Genomic DNA, 15844 nt, shown 5'->3' on the forward strand with positions numbered 1-15844 from the left:
ATGGACACATTTACTTGAACACAGCAGGGAGTCAAGCACATTCAAACGTCATCCACTGAGTTTTCTAGTAAAAGGTTTCTATTCTTTAAAGCGTAACTATACTTTAAAGTAACTTGTCACATTAAGCTGTGGTGTGTGTTCATGAGGAATAAAATTATTCCTGGCCATTATATGTCCTGTATTATGCATTTTAAGCAGCTTTCTCTTCTGTGGCCTCTATCAATTTGCAATTGGCTCTGAGCTGGTGGGATGAGACTAGCTGCTATGATTTCTCCTATACACAGCACAGCGATGTATTCCAGTTTGTTGCTTAGTTTGAAGATATGGAAAGAAGCAGCAGAAGCATGGAGGAAACTATACAGCTGGACTGTGCAGTGTAAGTGTGAATCCAGCTCTGAGGTTAGGTAAAAGACTTGTTAGAAAGCTCAGCACCGTTTCTCTGTCACTGACACTTTTCTTCCTCTACCCCACTCTCCTCCTCCCACTTCATAGTGTTTAATTGCCTGTGTAAATTGCTACCTCACTGTGCAGGCAGTCCTTCTTGAGCAAGACATAGATAAGCTGCTTTTTTTTCAGAGTCTATGGTGAGTTCATTAGGGGACAAAAGTGGCACATACAACCCCTGTCAAAAATTATGGAATCACCTGACTCTGAGGATGTTCATTCAGTTGTTTACTTTTTTTTAAAAGAAGCAGATCACAGACATGGCACAAAACTAAAGTAATTTCAAATGTCAATTTTCTGGCTTTAAGAAACACTAAAAAAAATCATGACAACATAATGTGCTAGCCAGTAACGGTTACTTTTCAAGACCAAACGGGGAAAAAATTATGGAATTACTGAATTATGAGGAAAAAATTATGGAATCATGAAAAACAAACAAACAAAAGAACCCTCCAATACATCCCTAGTATTTTGTTGCACCACCTCTGGCTTCAATAACAGCTTACAGTCTTTGAGGCATGGACTTAATGAGTGACAAACAGTACTCTTCATCAATCTGGCTCCAACTTTCTCTGATTTCTGTTGCCAGATCAGCTTTGCAGGTTGGAGCCTTGTCATGGACCATTTTCTTCAACTTCCACCAAAAATTTTCAATTGGATTGAGATCCGGACTATTTGCAGGCCATGACCTTATGTGTCTTCTTTCAAGGAATGTTTTCACATTTTTTGGCTCTATGGCAGGATGAATTATAATCTTGATAAATGATTTCATCATCCCCAAACATCCTTTCAATTGATGAAATAAGAAAAGTGTCCAAAATTTCAATGTAAACTTGGGCATTTATTGAAGATGTAATGACAGCCATCTCCCCAGTGCCTTTACCTGACATGCAGCCCCATATCATCAATGACTGTGGAAATGTACATGTTCTCTTCAGGCAGTCATTTTTTTTATTGTTTAGCTTTTCTGTATGTAAATCCCATTTCCTTTAGGCGTTTTTTTACAGTTCGGTCACAGACATTGACTCCAGTTTCCTCCCATTCGGTCCTCATTTGTTCTGTTGTGCATTTCCTGTTTTGGAGACATATTGCTTTAAGTTTCTGTCTTGACGCTTTGATGTCTTCCTTGGTCCACCAGTGTGTTTGCCTTTAACAACCTTCCCATGTTTTTTGTATTTGGTCCAGATTTTAGACACAATTGACTATGAACAAACAACATCTTTTGCAACATTGTGTGATAATTTACCCTCTTTTAAGATTCTGATAATTTTCTTCTTTGTTTCAATTGACATCTCTCGTGTTGGGGCCATGATTCATGTCAGTCCACTTGGTGCAACAGCTCTCCAAGGTGTGATCACTCCTTTTTAGATGTAGACCAACGAGCAGATCTTATTTGATGCAAATGTTAGTTTTGGGAATGAAAATTTTCAGGGTGATTCCATAATTTTTTCCTCATAATTAAGTGATTCCATAATTTTTCCCCCCGTTTGATCTTGAAAAGTAACCGATACTGGCTAGCACATTATGTTCTCATGATTTTTTTTAGTGTTTCTTAAGGCCCTGTGCGCACTGGAAAACGGAATTTTCTTAAGAAAATTCCGCAGGGTCTGAAAGATTACCGCACCCGCGGTAAAAAACCGTGGCAAACCACACCCGAAAACCGCATGCGGTTTGCCGTGGTTTTACCGCGGTATTGTTCACGGTATTGGCGCGGTTTTGCCGCGTGCGGGTTGGTACATGTGCTTTAATGCATTCAATGCAATAAAGCACATTGAAAAAAAAAAAAGTCATTTCCTTCTTAGATAGCAGATAGATAAATAGATAGATAGAATAGCTAGAGATATAGATAGATAGCTAGATAGATAGATAGATAGATAGATAGATAGATAGATAGATAGATAGATAGATAGATAGAGGGATAGATAGACAGAGTCCCTGTGAGCACACGCTGCATTTCTCACGGTCGGTAGTGTGTTCACATTACCGGCAGTGGGAAATGACCGGTAATTACTTCTGCAGTCTCGTTGCATTCAGCAGTGTGTCAGTCGCGGCTGGATGCAAGCATCGGAGGACGTGGATTACTCTGGACCTGTGTGGATTACGCCAGAGCTGTGTGTTTCGGGGGGGTTAATAAACGGGTGAACCAGGAGCTTTTTTGTCTTTTATTTAAAATAAAGGATTTTTCGGTGTGTGTTTATTCACTTTACTTACAGGTTGATCATGTCAGCTGTCACATAGACACTGCCATGATCAAGGCTGGACTTAGTGGCGGCGATCCACCGCCATTAACTCCTTATTACCTAGATCGCCACCACATCACGGCATCTGGAAGAGCTGGGGACACTCCGGGACTGCCGCATAATGGATGCGACAGTCCCGAGGCAGCTGCGGCTGATATTCTCGGCTGCGGGAGGTGGGAGAGAGGCGGGGAGCATTAACCCTGCCCCTCGCCCTCCCCAGCCTGAGAATACCGGGCCGCCGCTGTGTGCTTACCTCAGCTGGAAGGTAAAAATACTGCGGAGCCCACGTGTTTTTTTTTTCTATATGTCCGTTTCATTTGTATGTGTATTCTATATGTCTGTGTCTGTGATGTGTGTGTGTGTGTTCTATGTCTGTGACCTGTGTGAGTGTGATGTGTGTGTGTTTATTCTCTGCTCCGCTTCCTCTTCCTGTCATAATGACATCACTTCCCTGCAAACCGCAGGCAGCGATGAGCATTACCGCAGGTAAACCGCGACATACCGGAGGGAATAACGCAGGAAAACGCAATGAACCGCACAGAATTTGCGGCCTGCGTTATTCCCTGCGGGATTTCACGATTACATTGCAGTCAATGGAGTAAAATGCCGCAGCGACGTGCGGAAAAGAAGTGACATGCAATTGTTTTTGCTGCGGGAATCCCACAGCAAAACATGCAGCTGTCAAAATCCGCATAGTGCGCACAGCATTTTTTTTCTCCATAGGTTTTGCTGGTGAATCACTGCAGAGATGTTATGAACATAACATGCAGCGAACATGCAGCAAAACTGCAGGAAATCTGCGGCAAAAACCGGCAAGTGTGCACAGGGCCTAAAGCCAGAAAGTTGCATTTGAAATGACTTTAGTTTTGTGCCATGTCTGTGATCTGCTTTTTTTTAAACAAAAGTAAACAACTGAATGAACATCCTCAGAGCCAGGTGATTCCATAATTTTTGCCAGGGGTTGTATGACCACAAAGAAGCATATTTCTTAATAAGATATGTTGGAAAGTTTCTTATATTCACTTGTACTATGGATTTATAAATAAGAGATAGATTTTTGAAAGTTCCCATTCAATTTTAAATATAAAATTTGACATAATTTATGATATAACTACACAATATGAATGCTCAGCTTTCTCTGAATGTTGGAACAGCTTGGAGCATAAGAACAAGCTTTTAGAGGCTGTTCATGGCAGGCATCCATTTTACTTTCTGATATCCAGATATATCTCTGAAATAACACTACACATATTCTCTAAGGATCTGACCACAAAACATTTATATAACTGGACAATTTGATTGTGCTTTTGATGATTTTGATATTATCTAAAGGATTGAAATTCTTTCTAGTAGTTCACACTACAGTCAGTCTTATATTACATTACTGGTTATGCATTATTAATATCATTGCTTGCAAAGAAGGGTCATAGAAATGGCAATATCCCACACTATTCTTTATTTTACGTACAGTAAAATTTGTGTGGAGATCACGTCATGCTAAATATAAACCGATGTTGACCAATATTAGATTCACCAAACACTTAGTCATTTGGACTAAGAGAAAAAGTATCAACTGCTCTAAGTCAATAATAACACTGCGTTTCCACTACAGATTAATAAAACTCCATTATAATATACAACTTACATATACACTGATGAGCATAACAGTAACAATATTTTGAACTTTTGACCTTCAGGCTCCATATCTCACCATCCACTACAGATTCGAACGTGGGACTACATTCATTTTATAGAAAAAAGATTCCGGTCTTTGCGAGCGCTAGTAATAGATCTTTGGTCTTTGATCTTTTAATACTATAATATAAATATACAGAAATCACTCCACGGGTGCTTCTCATATGCGCTATATTTTTATCTCTACAGTGATACATTAATTTTATGGACAATCATCTTGGCTATCTCATACATAAATTTGACTTGCAACTATTCAGCATATTATTAATAATGCAGATTCTTCTCATGTCACTGCATTGTGTTAGGGCCAGGTGGACGGGCAGACCCAGGAGGTGGATCCACTGGGCCGAACACCTTACTGAAGGCAAGGGGTCCGGTAGCCGGAGCACTACAGGTAGCAGGACAGTCCGTTCAAAAGAGTGGAGTGGAGAAGTCCCTGGGACCACGGAGTCACTGATGGTAGTCCGGGTGACGGAGCTCAGGTTCGGAGGCCGAGATGTTGAACCGATGGAGCGAGAGGACGGGTCACCACAGGGATCAGAGATGGTACGGACTGACGGGATGGCAGACAGTCAGCGTTCGGGGTTCGGGAATCGTCAGGACCGGATGGCGAGGCAGGAGCGGCTCTAGAAGAGAGATAGGTAAGTATACCAGCAGACGCAAGGAGACCTGACTCCTAGCTTAGGAAAACACGAAGAACAGGCCCCGCCCACTTGGACACTAAACCCCTTTATACCCTGTACCTGTGTGTTCAATATCCTGTCAGTGGACGCTGGCCCTTTAAGAGAGGGTCAATGACCGCGCGCGCGCCCTAATGCGCATGCGCGAGGCCCGGGTGCCAGAAGCCAGGGAAGGGAGCGGTGAATAGGAAGCAGGGGAGCCGGCCTGGAGCAGAGCTGCCGACGGGCGCCGGGAGCGGGGACCGGGCCGCCTGGGGACCGCAGGTGATGGGGGCTGGAGGCTGTGGAGCGGGGGACGCCTAACAGAGGAGCCGGGGAGCGTGGCAGGTGAGCCGGGGAGCGAGGCAGGGGAGCCGGGAAGCAGGGCAGGGGACCCGGGGAGCGTGACACATTGGTACTGTTTTGCTCCTAAAAATCTAAATTTTTATTATTTTGTTGGTATTTTGTAAATCCACCTTTGGCTTTCAACACTGCCTGAATCCTTCTGGGTATGGTCTTGATCAGACTCAAGCATGACTTGACCAAAATCTAATCCCAGGTCTCTTCTACACATTCCCAATGTTGGTGCATATTGGTCAACTCACTTGGGTATGTATATAGCTTTTTCTTCCACTCTACCCACAAGTGTTGAACTTTTCATATTTTTTTTTTTTTTTCAAACTCCAGCCAAAGCTTCTTATGATGATATTGAAGTCGAGGCTTCACCTTTTTTTGGGCCATCAGTCGAGACTTGTGTAATGTGCATCACATGGTGCTGCATGGATGTCTGTGATCTCACTATTGCAAAGCATACAAGACAACTCCACTGCCATGTTTTTCACTCCAGAACTGATAGAGCTTATGATAAGTCGTGTTGACACATATTTTGCCTGGACGTCCACCTCTTGGCTTTTGAATGGATGAATGGACTTCATTTCGTATTCTTCCAACTGTCATGGCACTCACATGATGCAGTTTGGCAATTGGCAATTTTCTAGTCCGAGAGACCGCTATTGTTGAGCTGGATGATGCTGTTTCTCTTTTCTTGGGAAATCTTCTTCATGGCTGCTCCTCAGTTCAAACCACTGACCTCTTGCTTGAATCAAACAAATAACATGCTGAGCTATTAGAGAATGCGAGAACAGGTTGTAATTTGTAATATACAGGAAGAAAAAGATTTTTCCACCACCGAAAGTAAAACATTAACAAGGCAGTGACTTGACAAGAATCTACATAACTAATCATCTGCTAATTTTATCTATGTAACAGCCAAAATGATAATCTATAAAATGATGGTAATCTCGCGCTCAAAGCTGTAGTGGATGGTGAGATATGAAACTTGAAAGTCAAAAGTTCAAAACATTGTTACCCTTTTGCTTGTCAGTGTATATGAAGTCATAGAAACCTCAAAAATGTTCAAGACATTACCATAGTTTATATGTATATATATATATAGTGAGATACAAAGTAAAGACTACAAGGACAGATGCAAGAATCATAGAAATTGTGAATATCATGGCTCCAGGAGGTACAATCAGTAAGGAGCAAATCCAGTGGATAAGTGATAGTAAACAGTCTGAACAATAAAATTTAGAATTATAATTCACATACTAAGCCATCATTAGTTAGGGTAATGTATACCCACAGAAAACTCCAGGAATATCAGGGATATGCTATCCATTTCAATCAGAAAATACTTTTTTAGAATGGCAGAATATAGTCAAAAATTACTTACCCATAAGTGGTATGTCACTGTGCAGTCCTCCCAAATCCAATGCACGTTTCACGTTCTAGCTTCCTCAGTGGGTAACAGGTAGAGTGTAATGACCCTTTATAAGCCATGACTAGCAGGCGGTATAAGATATCCGTAATGAGGTACATGCACAGTGTCATCCACTCGTTATCCTTTATGGAGTCTGAAATACTCCCAAATGAATTATGGAATAAGGCAACTAATTTCCATTGACATTTCTTTTTATCATTTTTCATGCAATGGCAGAATGGAAGGAGTTTAAATGTCTTTCTTTAAAGGGATTGTCCACTGAAAACAATTTAGCACCTCTTCACAGGATGAGAAAACTTGTTAACTGTAGGGAACCTGCCTGCACTAATTGGCAGAATGGGAAACATCCTGGTTAGAATGGAGCAGCAGTGCACATGCTTGCTGCTCCATTCATTCCCTGTTGGGCTGCCTAGCACTGCACTCAGCTTTTCTGACAAGCCCATAGAGAATGAATAGAGCGATGGTCAGATGTCCAATCGTCTGCTCCATTCTGTGATCCATAGAGAATGAATAGAGCGATGGTCAGATGTCCAACCGTCTGCTCCATTCTGTGATCCATAGAGAATGAATATAGCGGTGGTCAGGTGTCCAACCATCTGCTCTATTATGTGATTCGTAGAGAATGAATAGAGCGAGTCAGGTGTCCAATCTTCTGCTCCATTCTATGACCCATAGAGAATGAATACAGTGGTGGTCAGTAGTGATGAGCGAGTACCAAAAAGCTCGGGTGCTCGAGGCTCGGGCCGAGCATCCCAAGATACTCGTGTACTCAGCCCGAGCACCGAGCCCAATGTTATCCTATGGGAGACCAGAGTATTTTTATGAAATGACCCTCGGCAGCATGTAGAAACCCTAAAAATGTCACAAAAGTCTCAGAAGAGTGCTCAAATGACATGGCAACAGCATGGGGAAGACCCCTTGAACGATTTATCACTCAAAAGTCACAGCTGTGAACAATTTTGTCCGAGTTTTACGCCATTTTTACGGACTCGCCAGAAAACCTTCCAAAATGACACCAAAATTAATTTTCATGGCGGAAATGTTAAGGGCACATACCCAATAGTGAGATAGAGCTGGTGTATGTTACTTTTTGAGATTATTACATGAAAGATTTTACGTAAAAACATTGTGTGGCACTCCGATGTCCAAAACGCACGTTTTGTGCTTTTTACTAGCGATGTCGGTCATTTTTTTTTTTCATTCTATCTCCCTCAGTCCGAAGGTCGGTCTCTCTGTCTGTCTGTCGGTCTCTCTCTGTCTTGTCTGTCCCCCTCTCACAGTCTGTCGGTCATTCTCCCCCCTCTCTCTTACTTACCGTTCCCCGATCACTGCCGCGGCGCTGCACAGCTGTTCACTAAACTCCGGCGGCTTTTCCTCTTTTGAAAAAGCCGGCCGCTCATTAATCAATCTCGTATTCCCTGCTTTCCTGCTTTTCGGCGCCTATGATTGGTTGCAGTGAGACACACCCCCACGCTGAGTGACAGGTGTCTCACTGCACCCAATCACAGCAGCCGGTGGGCGTGTGTATACTGTGCAGTGAAATAAATAATTAAATAATTAAAAAAAACGGTGTGCAGTCCCCCCAATTTTAATACCAGCCAGATAAAGCCAGACGGCTGAAGGCTGGTATTCTCAGGATGGGGAGCTCCACGTTATGGGGAGCCCCCCAGCCTAACAATATCAGTCAGCAGCCGCCCAGAATTGCCGCATACATTAGATGCAACAGTTCTGGGACTGTACCCGGCTCTTCCCGATTTGCCCTGGTGCGTTGGCAAATCGGGGTAATAAGGAGTTATTGGTAGCCCATAGCTGCCAATAAGTCCTAGATTAATCATGTCAGGCGTCTCCCCGAGATTCCTTCCATGATTAATCTGTAAATTACAGTAAATAAACACACACACCCGAAAAAATCCTTTATTAGAAATAAAAAACACAAACCAATTCCCTCGTATCCAATTTAATAAGCCCCAAAAAGCCCTCCATGTCCGGCGTAATCCACGGACCTCCAGCGTCGCATCCAGCTCTGCTGCATGGAGGTGACAGGAGCTGCAGAATACACCGCCGCTCAGCAACTGAGGTGAGTAGCGCGATCAGCTGAGCTGTCACTAAGGTTATCTGCGGCCACCACTGGATCCAGCGGTGGCCGTGAGTTACCTGACTGACAGCAGCTGATCGCGCTACTCACCTCAGTTGCTGTGTGAAGCTGACAGGAGCGGCGGTGTCTGCTGCAGCTCGTGTCACCTCCATGCAGCAGAGCTGGATGCGACGCTGGAGGTCCGTGGATTACGCCGGACATGGAGGGCTTTTTGGGGCTTATTAAATTGGTTACGAGGGAATTGGTTTGTGTTTTTTATTTCTAATAAATGATTTTTTCAGGTGTGTGTGTGTTTATTTACTGTAATTTACAGATTAATCATGGAAGGAATCTCGGGGAGACGCCTGACATGATTAATCTAGGACTTATTGGCAGCTATGGGCTGCCATTAACTCCTTATTACCCCGATTTGCCAACGCACCAGGGCAAATCGGGAAGAGCCGGGTACAGTCCCAGAACTGTCGCATCTAATGTATGCGGCAATTCTGGGCGGCTGCTGACTGATATTGTTAGGCTGGGGGGCTCCCCATAACGTGAAGCTCCCCATCCTGAGAATACCAGCCTTCAGCCGTCTGGCTTTATCTGGCTGGTATTAAAATTGGGGGGACCGCACGCCGTTTTTTTTAATTATTTATTTATTTTATTTTTTTTACAGTTTTACCGGCGGCAGACTATTGTGAACGATCAGCTGATCGCTCCCAGAAGCCGGCCGCCGAGTGATCAGCTGATCGCTCCCTGCAGCAGGCCGCCGGGTGATCAGCTGATCGCTCCCAGCGCCGGGTGATCAGCTGATCGCTCCCAGCGCCGGGTGATCAGCTGATCGCTCGGCCGCCGAGAATCTGTGCGGGGGGAGGAGTGCGGAGTGGGTGGGGCCGAGCGGGGCCATGGCGCTGAGGACAGGTGAGTGTGTGTGTGCGTGTGTATATATATATATATATATATATATATATACATGCGGAGACTGCGGGAGGGTGCGGAGCCGAGCGGGGAAGTGTCGGGCTCCCTGCACACGTGGCCAGGGTAAATATCGGGTAAAGCACTTTCCTTGGTTACCCGATATTTATCTTGGTTACGGGTCCAGGGAGCCAGAGAGAGCATGCGCAGTGAAATCCTAAGGATTCCGCTGCTCAAAAAAACGTCACTGCACAGTATACACAAGCCCATCGGCTGCTGTGATTGGGTGCAGTGAGACACCTGTCACTCAGCGTGGGGGCGTGTCTCACTGCAACCAATCATAGGCGCCTGTGGGCGGGGAAAGCAGGGAATACGAGATGGCTGTGTGCAGATCACAGCGCGCCCGCCGGTATAAAGGCTCGGTCACGCTGTGCGGGCCGGCCAATCACTGCAATTCCACAACTAATAGGGCTGTGGCATTGCAGTGGTCTGCCAGCCAATCCCTGCATGAGGGCTGGCTCTCAAAAGAGCGCCAACATGCAGGGATGAAGACCACGAGTACAGCACGAGTATCGCGAAATTACTCGGTCCCCGCCGAGAAGCCCGAGTACAGTGATACTCGTGCGAGTACCGAGTAGTGACAAGCATACTCGCTCATCACTAGTGGTCAGGTGTCCGACATTCTGCTCCATTCTGTGACCCATAGAGAATTAATAGAGAGGTGGTCAGGTGACCAACCGTCTGCTCCATTCTGTGACTCTTAAGGCTGCTTTACACGCAACGACATCGCTAACGAGATGTCGTTGGGGTCACGGAATTCGTGACGCACATCTGGCCTCGTTAGCGACGTTGTTGCGTGTGAAACGCAGGAACGACCGTTAACGATCAAAATACTCACCATATCGTTGATCGTTGACACGTCGTTCTAATCCCAAATATCGTTGCTGCTGCAGGTACGATGTTGTTCGGCGTTCCTGCGGCAGCACACATCGCTATGTGTGACACCGCAGGAACGAGGAACATCGTAGCTGCGGCCGCCGCCAATGAGGAAGGAAGGAGGTGGGCGGGATGTTACGGCCGCTCATCTCCACCCCTCTGCTTCTATTGGGCGGCCGCTTAGTGACGCCGCTGTGACGCCGCACGAACTGCCCCCTTAGAAATGAGGCGGTTCGCCGGCCACAGCGACGTCGCTAGGCAGGTATGTGTGATGGGTGTTAGCGATATTGTGCGCCACGGGCAGTGATTTTCCCGTGACGCATAACCGAAGGGGGAGGGTGCTATCGCTCGTGACATCGCTATCAATGTTGCAGCGTGTAAAGCCCACTTTAGGCTAGGGCCACATGGGGATTACTGCGATCCCCTCGCATGACACTCGGCTCACGCTGGCAGTACAGCAGAGCTGAGTGTCATGCGAGTGTCCCTGAGACTGAGGTCCGACCGTGCGATCGGACCTCAGCTGCGGGGGAGGGCTGGCACTGAGGAGGGGCGGGCTGGCGCTGAGGAGGGGAGGGAGGGATTTATTTCCCTCTCTCCTCCGTAGCCGGCTATTGCCATTCTCGCACTGCACTCGCGGTACATCGGTGTATCACGAGTGCAGTGCGATTTTTCTCTCACCCCCATAGACTTGAATGGATGCGAGAGAAAGAGTCTCGCATTACAATCGCAGCATGCTGCGATTGTTTTCTCGGTCCGATTAGGGCTGAGAAAATAATCGCTCATGTGCGCTAACACAGGCTAATATTGGTCCGAGTGGAATGCAATTTATCGCACTCCACTCGCAACGATTTTCATGCTGTGTGGCTTAGGCCTTAGAGAATGAACAAAGTGGTGAGATCAGGCATCCAACCACCTGCTCTGTTCTGTTACTTATAGAGAATTAATAGAGCAGTGGTCAGGTGTCCAACCTTCTGCTCTATTCTGTAACCCATTGAGAATGAATAAAGCGGTAGTCAGGTTTCCACCATTCTGCTCCATTCTGTGACCCATCGAGGATGAATAAAGCGGTGGTCAGGTGTCCAACCTTCTGCTCCATTCTGTCACTCATAGAGAATGAATAGAGCGGTGGGCATCCTTCTGATCCATTATGTGATAAAAGCTCCCCATTGGGGTTTAAAAATGACCCTTTGTGCCGATTTGTGCGGATCCCAGGGGTTACCACCCACAATCAGCAAGTTATCACCTATCCATTATATTGGTGATAACTTGTTTTCTCTGGATAACCCCTTAAAGGAAATGCAAAAAAAAAAGTATATGACAAGGCTAACCTAACACAGAATTTCCATTATGGACGCTGTCACCAAGGTAAGTGACAGATGTGTCTAGCTTTATAGTGATATGTATCACACTCCTTTATCTCACCTTAGTAAACAGCTTTTTGACACTTTGATGTTTAATCTCTGGGTAACACTGTATCAAACAAGTTAAAAACAGCAAAAAGATGGTAAAAATTATAGATCTGGTTGAAATCAACAAAATCTGCTGAGTATATGATGTTGCTAATGCAATTTTTAAGAATAAGGGTACATGCCCACAATCAGGCTTCCTCGCGTTCTTGACGCAGCATATCAATTTATTCTTGAGAAGATGCTATTGTCCTATGCTGGAGAACGCAGTGACCGTGCCCACGATAAGGATCCTGGGTGCAGCATAATTTTGCTATGTTCTCCCACTCAGAACTTTAGCGTCTCCGCAAGCATAAATTGACATGATGTGGCTCGGAAAGCTGTGCCACAGGTCAGCAGATGGAGAAAAGAAGCACAGTGGGCATGGGGTTCCTATAAATCCCTTCCACTGTGCTTGTACAGTACAATGCAGCGTTTTGGAAGCAGGGAAGGTACACTGTGTCCAAAATACTGCTAATCCTGTTCATGGGCACTGGCCCTTAGAAGTGATCTACAGTCCAAAACGCTGCCAACACTGATCGTGGGCATGGGCCCTTAGAGGTGATCTACAGTCCAAAATGCTGCCAACACTGATTGTGGGAATGGGGCCTTAGAAGTGACCTACAGTCCAAAACGCTGCCAACACTGATCGTGGGCATGGGCCCTTAGAGGTGATCTACAGTCCAAAATGCTGCCAACACTGATCGTGGGCATGGGCCCTTAGAAGTGACCTACAGTCCAAAACGCTGCCAACACTGATCGTGGGCACAGGCCCTTAGAGGTGATTTACAGTCCAAAATGCTGCCAACACTTATCGTGGGCATGCATCCTTAGAAGTGATCTACAGTCCAAAATGCTGCCAACACTGATCATGGGCCCTTAGGGTGTTCAGATCATGTATTTTTTTTGTATACAAAGGATTCAGCTAACTGCACTCGTAATGTACCCATGATGTATGGTCAGCTGGCATGTCTAACTTCATAGCTGCCCAGATGACATGCCGTGTACCAGCACTATCACTGTTTCCTAGACAGTTTTAAATTTCGAGAGGAAACTGAAGCACATAATGAGGAGGGGGAAGGGCAGATCAGCATGACAATAGAAGCATCTTCTTCCCAGGGCCTCTCACATTTCTCCTTGATCACCATGCCTTACCTTATGGCCTCTGTAGAAGGCGATCTCCTCCACATTAGCTATAATCCTGGAGTGCACATAGCGCAGGTACCCTTTCCTGTGGGCTTCTTCTGCCACCAGTTTGCCAAATTTGGGGGAACAAGCTTTGAGCACTTTGGCAGTGGCATACACCACCAGGCCGGCCAGCAGTGTGGGCCCCAGGGGATTAGCTCCTCTGGACCTGGCAGTCTGGATGAGGGTGTAGGAGGTCAGCACCACGTCCAGGATGGGCTTCGTCAGGTTGGAGTACAAGTGTGCTATGGACTGGGAGAACATCATGATGTCCTCGGTGAGGGACTGGTCGGGGTTGGCCAGCCTGCTGTCCATGTTGAGGATCTTATAGTAGGTCTGGTGGGTGAAGTAGGTCTGGTAGGCATGGTCCACCAGCCGGGTGCGCAGCGCCAGCGCCAGCTTACATTCCAGGTAGCGGATCGCACTGTTCACGAAGGTGGCCGGGATGGCGATAAGGAGCCATTTGATGAGCTGCAGCAGGAAGCTCCGGGGCTTCTTCTCCACGATGCTCTTCACGATCTTCCCATCCAGCCCGGCCACATACACGGACAGAAAGGTCCTGGAGACGAGAGCCAGCGAGTGCACGGACAGCAGCGCCAGCTCCCTGCTCACCAGCCGCGGGAACAGCACCTTCCGCAGCTCCAGCAGCTGCCGGCAGAATTCCGCATTGACGGCCGGGGAGCAGTGTGTGTGCCCGCTGCCCGGGGAGCTGCGCGGACTGCGCCCCTTCCTCCGGAGCTGTCTGCTGATGATGGGGTACAAGGTCTTTAGCCCGTAGGCAGCTGCCAGCAAGAAGGCGGCCCTCTTCACGGCGACCTCCTTGCTCCCCCATTTCAGCCGCTCGGTGGCATGCAGCATATGTGACATGTCTTCCCTGCACTCGGAGGATGCGTCCGGAAATGCCCCCTATGCCAGGCTTCTGCCGCGGAGCAGCCGCATCATGTGGGCAGATGCAGAGTAATGCCAGCTCCACGGATAGCTCCAGCATCCACAGACCACTGATGGCCCCGCCAGCCCCGCCCCTCCTAATGCCTCACTCCTGCTGCCACTGACAGCCGCTGCTCAGCAGCAGGTGCCTGCCAGGCGGCATACACTGCACAGGATTACTGCACTCACCACCCCCACTGGAGCCAGAACACTGATTAGCCAAATGCCCCAGAAACTGCCAGTGATCACCCATAAGAGTGCCAGCTGCTTGCAAATGCACCATACATTGCCAGTGATCACCCATAATAGTGCCAGTGGTTGGTAAATGCCCCATAAACTGCCAGGGATCACCCATAATAATGCCAGTGGTTGGTAAATGCCCCATAAACTGCCAGGCATCACCCATAATAATGCCAGCTGCTTGCAAATGCACCATACATTGCCAGTGATCACCCATAATAGTGCCAGTGGTTGGTAAATGCCCCATAAACTGCCAGGGATCACCCATAATAGTGCCAGCTGCTTGCAAATGCACCATACATTGCCAGTGATCACCCATAATAGTGCCAGTGGTTGGTAAATGCCCCATAAACTGCCAGTGATCACCCATAATAATGCCAGCTGCTTGCAAATGCACCATAAATTGCCAGTGATCACCCATAATAGTGCCAGCTGCTTGCAAATGCACCATAAATTGCCAGGGATCACCCAGTGCCAGCTGCTTGTACCCATAAGGGCTTATTCCAACTAGCATACTATACGTACATGTGCCCTATGTGTTAACACATAACAGTCAGGGCCAGATTAAGGTTGGTGGGGGCCCCTGGGCAGAAAATCTGGTGGGGGCCCCATAACGTTAACATTTTTAGCCATAACAGTAGAGCACGAACCGTAGAATTTAGATATAAATCCAATGAACATTTATCTTATCCTGTTCTGCCACATTCAGATTTATAGCACTCCAATACAGATACAGTCCAGGATCACTCACAGCCGTCACTTATACACACAGTACAATACAGACACAGTCCAGGATAACTCACAGCCGTCACTTATACACACAGTACAATACAGACACAGTCCAGGATAACTCACAGCCGTCACTTATACACACAGTACAATACAGACACAGTCCAGGATAACTCACAATTGTCACTTATACACACAGTACAATACAGATACAGTCCAGGATCACTCACAGCTGTCACCCATACACACAGTACAATATAGATACAGTCCAGGATCACTCACAGCCGTCACTTATACACACAGTACAATACAGATACAGTCCAGGATCACTCACAGCCGTCACTTATACACACAGTACAATATAGATACAGTCCAGGATCACTCACAATTGTCACTTATACACACACAGTACAATACAGATACAGTCCAGGATAACTCACAATTGTCACTTATACACACAGTACAATACAGATACAGTCCAGGATCACTCACAATTGTCACTTATACACACAGTACAATACAGACACAGTCCAGGATAACTCACAATTGTCACTTATACACACAGTACAATA

General features: G+C 46.4%; 1 protein-coding gene across 1 annotated transcript in view; it reads right to left on the bottom strand.

Moving 5' to 3' along the window:
- Positions 1 to 14396, bottom strand: part of ABCD2 (ATP binding cassette subfamily D member 2) — a 121381-nt gene extending 106985 nt beyond the window's left edge. Inside the window, exon 1 of the mRNA XM_075345136.1 lies at positions 13347 to 14396. Within this exon, the coding sequence (XP_075201251.1) occupies positions 13347 to 14243 (897 nt within the window). The 5' untranslated portion in view covers positions 14244 to 14396. The remainder of the gene's footprint in view (positions 1 to 13346) is intronic.
- Positions 14397 to 15844: the final 1448 nt, after the last annotated feature.

The sequence above is a fragment of the Anomaloglossus baeobatrachus genome, chromosome 4 (assembly GCF_048569485.1).
Source record: "Anomaloglossus baeobatrachus isolate aAnoBae1 chromosome 4, aAnoBae1.hap1, whole genome shotgun sequence".
NCBI classification, from domain to species: Eukaryota; Metazoa; Chordata; class Amphibia; order Anura; family Aromobatidae; genus Anomaloglossus; species Anomaloglossus baeobatrachus.